At 44.4% G+C, this 6,000-nt stretch overlaps 1 protein-coding gene across 3 annotated transcripts in view; it reads left to right on the top strand.

Moving 5' to 3' along the window:
* Positions 1-1,530, top strand: part of NCOA4 (nuclear receptor coactivator 4) — a 65,481-nt gene extending 63,951 nt beyond the window's left edge. For all 3 annotated transcript variants that reach the window (XM_075349009.1, XM_075349006.1, XM_075349007.1), the window contains exon 10: positions 6-1,530. In XM_075349009.1, coding sequence (XP_075205124.1) covers positions 6-11 — 6 coding nt within the window. In that variant the 3' untranslated portion in view covers positions 12-1,530. The remainder of the gene's footprint in view (positions 1-5) is intronic.
* The last annotated feature ends 4,470 nt before the right edge of the window (positions 1,531-6,000 follow it).

The following is a 6,000-nucleotide window of genomic DNA, read 5'->3' on the forward strand; positions in this document are numbered from 1 at the left end:
TGCAGATGTGAAGCCCCGAGTGACTGCTGAACCACTGTTGAAACGTCACACCAATGATGCGCACAGAAATCATTGTGATTGTTCTGCCTCTTAACTTCCTTTGTCATCACAATTGTTCCATTGACTTTATCTGATTTCTAATCATTTGGATTTTCCATAAATACATGAGAAGTGTAGCACGGCCATTGTGAGAAGCCATATGTGATCCCAGACCATTACTTGCCTAATCACTGGTGCTACAATATCTCCACACTGTCTGTCTTCTGGATCCATTGGTTGTGATATCCATTACTGACATGGATAGTAAACCCCTGATGGAGGCGCTGTCCTCCACTGGCGGCATTACTAGCACATTCACCATGCAGACCTGCCTTGTGCTCGGCTGGTATACTACAGCATGGCTTTTAGAGTTTGGGTCTGATCAGAAAGGGAAATGTCTTTATGCCACTCTGCACTCATTTTGATGAAGCCATTGAAGCAAGGTGCTTAATTTTTAATGTTTAAACTTTAAAATTACTTTTTAAAGAAAATCTGTCACCAGGTTTTTGCTACCTCATCTGAGAGCAGCATATTTTAGGGGCAGAGATCCTGATTCCAGAGATGTATTACTTACTGGGCTTCTTGCTGCAGTTTTGATAAAAAGATTTCTGTGTTGCAGATCTACCATTTCTCTGAATGCTGAACTCTGTATAGCTCCACCCACACCACTGATTGGTAGCTTTCTGTGTACAATGTACATAAAGCTACCAATCAGTGATTGGGGCGGGGTTATACAGAGCTCATGAATATGAGCAGGTTTACTAGTCCTCTAGTGATAATATCCTGCTGATAAAACTGTGATTATATGAAAACTGCACCAAGCAGCCCAGTGAGTGATGCATCTCAGGAATTCGGGTCTCTTTCCCTGTATTATGCGGCTTTCCGATTATGTGGCAAAAACCTGGTGACAGATTCCCTTTAAGTTGAGTTACTTAAAGCCACATTTCTTTTACATACAAAGTGATGCGCAGGAAAGATGCTGTCGTCACTCTCTTATTTTAATGTTTTGCACACAATGATGGGACAGAGGCAATTTCTTTTAAGTTTATCATTATCTCTTAGATATTATTATATATAAAAAGTTGTGTTGACATTGCTTCCAAAAATGTGTCCATTGACATAGTAACCTATATATTTTTGAATATGCTAAGCTAGTTTTGGAAACTTTTATTTTATTTTTTTGTTTTTATTTTAACCATTAACCTTGTGTTGGAGCCTTGCCATTGTTGTTCCATTAGTAAGAAAGTCTAAAATACATAATCGCTAATTGGCAGCTTGGGCTTTTTGCTGGCGGATATGGACTTGTGGTTCATCAGCTGAAGTGCCCTGCTATGAACATAACTTTTACTATAAGGAATGTCAAGGTGCCATGATCTGTTCCTCAAAGCTAACATTTCACTATATATGACGGACTCATCTCACTCTATACTAAAGTCTCCAATGTACAATTTATTTTACCATTTAATGTTCCATTAAATAGTTACAGCAATACCAATGGCTATTAGTTATTTATTTGCTGTGTTTCCCATAAAAGGGTGGGGGCAGTAAGATCATCTGTAAGCCTGTGTTCACACATCGCAGTCACGCTACAACTACAGATCACAGCAGTCCTGTGCCACTGGGATATTTTTATTGTTACCTTTCAAAAGTAGAGGGTATATCCAGAACTTTAAAAAACATAAGATAAAAAGTGCCTAAGCATTAACACGCGGGTTAGTTGCTACCTACCTGGCTGTTGTGCCCGGTGCCGTTCTTTGCCGGTACAGTGACTGTCATCAGAGCAGAGTTTTCTCTTCCCACCTGCTCTGTAGACTAGGCGGACAGCTGACCATGCTCATTGACAGCTCGCTCCCCACTGCATAATTGGGGGAGCTGCCTGTCAATTAGCGTGATGCTGGCAGTCCTGCCCAGTCTACAGAGCACACACAGAAAAAAATCCTGCATCTCGAGCAAGAAAAAAAAAAAAGAAAAAGGTGCTAGCCGATCATGCAGGTGGGAAGGGGAAAAAGTCCAAAACTCCTGTCTGTACCAGGCTTTTTTTCCCCTCCATACTATGGATTTTCATAAATCAAAAAGATTAAAAAAAAAACTGTGGATATCGCACTTGTCCCGTGTACAGACTTTGCTTCTATTCTGTGTCCCAGAATAAGCAATCAAAAAAAGTTTTCGGCTGTGTTCACATTCTGCGGAAAACTGCTGCTTCAGATTTGATTACAAATTCGCAGCCAGAATCCGCATTTGTCACTTGCGGTACCGGTGTCCTTCTACTCCATTTACTTAGCATTGAATAGGGTGAAAACTGCAATGAAAATCTGCAAAATAACGAGCATGCTACATATGGGGAAATCCGCACCATGCTTTCACGTTCATGCATATTTCTCTTTTTTTTTTTTTCTTTTTTTTTGCAATGTGTGACTGGGATTTTAAAAAATCCACTTACTTGTATTGCACTGTAAATTACTGTGAGACTGGACCTTATCTCCGCCACATGGATTAGGAACCATTACATCCGCATTTCTATTTCAATCGGCCATTACAATTCCAGAGAGAGAACATTGTAAACAGCCAGCGCAACAGAAGTAGATGTTTATAATGTATTAATCATGGTACAGGCTGTGCAAACACATCCTGGGGAAGATACACATACCATATTTTTAGGACCATAAGACACACTTTTTTTTTCCCCCCAAATGTTGGGGGAAAGTGGGGGGTGCGTCTTATGGTCTGAATGTAGGGCTGCGCGGAATGAGCGTGCTGCGGTTGAGGGGGTCATCGGGGGCATGAGCAGGCTGCAGCAGTGCCTGCCGTGACCACGTGGACCCGCTCATTTAATATGCACGCCTATCCTGCCGCCCATCATCTCTCAGCACTGACAGGTGGGCAGGATGATGGGCGAGGGATAAACAACCGGCCCACATGATCACCTCTGGCAACTACAGCCTGGAGTGATCATGTGCGGCTGTATTCACTGCCCCCCGTGCATCATCATCAGTGCGGGGTGCAGTGAATCAGTACACTCACCTGTCACCGTTCCCCCTGCACAGTACCACGATCTCCTGGCTGCCGGAACCCACTAAGTGGAGCCGTCCCCGTTCCCCTGTAGCACCGCGATGTCCTCTTGCCTGTGCCGGCGGCACAGACTGGAGGAGGAGCGATGCTGCAGGGAGTGAGGTGAGGTAAGGTGAGTATGAACGTTTATTTATTTTTTTTTTTTATGTGCCACAGGATGCGGGCCGTATACCAGCATGGGGGTGTATAGCAGGAATGGGGTATATTATGAGCAGGATGGGGGTATATTATGAGCAGGATGGGGGTATATTATGAGCAGGATGGGGGTATATTATGAGCAGGATGGGGGTATATTATGAGCAAGGATGGGGGTATATGAGCAGGATGGGGGTATATTATGAGCAAGGATGGGGGTATATGAGCAGGTTGGGGGTATATGAGCAGGATGGGGGTATATGAGCAGGTTGGGGGTATATGCTGTATATACAAGGCATGAGGATCATTACCAGGATGGGGTATCTTAGTAGAGAATTTTTGGACATTACCCCCATAACAGTGTCAGCAGCAGATCCTCGCCCCGTAAGTGTGTCATGACTCCATTTTTTGCTTAAAATTTTATTTTCCTGCTCTAAAACCAGGGTGCGTCTTATGGTCAGGTGCGTCTTATAGTCCAAAAAATACGGTATATAATACACATGTCTATCAGACATAAACAATATGAATACATAAACAGTAGTAGATCAGTCAGTGCACAGGTTGCCATTGATCAGTCATTATCAAAATACTTTTAATTCTGAGGTAAAATCTGTATTCAGTGAAGACCTTCCCGTTACTCAGATGGCAGTTGTTACGGATGAGAGTCTATGATGGAGGGAGTTGCTAGAGGCACAGCTCTGCCCCTTCCTCTCTAATATCTACATAGGAGATGGCAGTGGTTACTGATGAAATTCTATCTCAGTGATGGGTTAGTGTTCACTGAATACAGAATTTACTGACCAATTCTGGCAGAGAAAGAAGCAGATTTCTCTGATAAGATACATTACAAAGCTGCTTATTTTCAGAAATACTATTGCTTTATTAACCAAAAAAAAAATAAAACTGTTATGCTTTAAACCCCTTAACGACCGTGGGCAGTAAAATTACGTCCTAAGCCATAGAGTTGTAATCCCCGGCAGCTGTTGGGGGTTCACGCACATGTCAACTGACTTCAACAGCTGACGTGTGCCTCGCAGGCACGAGTGGATCCGCTATCCACCGATGCCTGATTAACCCCTAAATCGCGATGTCAAAATGTGACATTGCGATTTAAATCCCCGCTGCGGTAAATCTTCACTTAGGGCGCGCTCACACATCCGGCTTTTCGCCGGTGTGACGGATACGGCACACGTCAGTACAGTGTATACAGTACACTGGCAGCGCAACAAGCGCCGGTCACATACTGTCAAGTGACCGGAGCATGTGAACCGGAAGTTGCGGCGCTGCCACTGTACTGTATCATACTGTACTGGCGTGCGCCGCATCTGTCAAACCGGCGAATAGCCGAATGTGTGAGAGTGCCCTTACCCAGCCCCATCAGCAGCACTGTGACGTGATCACTGTGAGCCAATGCTTGTCATGGTAGCACAGGGTCATGTGATTACTCCTGTAGCTATCATGAGTTACTTCCTATTTCACCCAGCCAACTGCTGCCAGTGACAAGAGGTGACTAATTCTGGTGGTCTCAGCTGTATAGCTGTGATCAACAGAAATGAATCAGCGATCAGACTGCGGATCCTTATAGTCTCCTAGGAGGACTGGTAACAAAAAACCCATAAAAGTTCAAATCACCCCCCATTCGCCCCATTGAAAATTTAAGGGTTAAAAAAAAAAAAAAAAATTTTCTGTATGTATGTATGTATGTATGTATGTATGTATGTATGTATATGTAATATATATATATATATATATATATATATACCTTTTGGTATCGCTGCGTTTAGAAATGTCCGATTTATCAAAATATAAAGTCAATTAATCTGATCGGTAAACAGCGTAGCAGCAAAAAAATTCTAAACGCCAAAATTACATTTTTTTTTGGTCGCCGCAAAATTTAAGCAATATGCAATAACAGGCGATCAAAACGTAGCATCTGCGCAAAACTGGTACCATTAATGTAAGCTTGAGACGCAAAAAACAAGCCATCACTAAGCCATAGATCCTGAAAAATGAGAGCGCCTCAGGTCGCGCAAAAAGTGCGCCACTTTTTTGGACAAACTTCTGATTCCTTTCTCGCCTTTTCATTGGGGGACACACACAGTGGGTAGTATGGTGTCTCCAGGGGAGGCGTGACACTAGATTGAAAAAGTGTTAGCTCCTCCTCCCACAGCATATACCCTAGCTAGGCAGGAAACTAGCTCAGTTTTTGTTCTAGTGTCAGCAGGGAGTCTGTCTGGCCTGAGTCCCATGCCAGCTTATTTTTTTATTTTATTTATTTATTTCTCATTTTTATTCACTCTAGTTTTGATTATGGGGCAATATCAGGGTGCCTGCCACCCTCGTGTTCCCCCGCTTACGGGCAGAGGAAACCTGGCATGCACAAGCCGTCAGTCTTCCCTCGCGCCCAAGTGGTCGGGTCTGCGTACCCCTCCAGGCTCCCTGGAAGCACCTCACTCCAAGGTAGCTCCAGAGGGCTAAGCAGAACCGAGGACCTGCTTCAGCCTTGAGCCGAAGATGCGTCCCCGAGATCCCCGCATCCATCACAGACGCGTCTTCAGACAGAGCCAGGAGCAGGTAGGGAGACGACGAGTCATCTGTCCCCTGCATCCAAACCGCCGCCTGGAAAGGCGCCAGTGGGCCGATGCAGGCTGTGATCACGGGGAGCATCATTAATTTAGCCCCCGGCTTCGGCCTGCATTCTAGCAACGCCCCCTCTCACTGCTCTGGAAGCCGCTCCCTCACTCAGGAGCAGCTCCT

The sequence above is a fragment of the Anomaloglossus baeobatrachus genome, chromosome 5 (genome assembly GCF_048569485.1).
Source record: "Anomaloglossus baeobatrachus isolate aAnoBae1 chromosome 5, aAnoBae1.hap1, whole genome shotgun sequence".
In the NCBI taxonomy this organism is placed as follows: Eukaryota; Metazoa; Chordata; class Amphibia; order Anura; family Aromobatidae; genus Anomaloglossus; species Anomaloglossus baeobatrachus.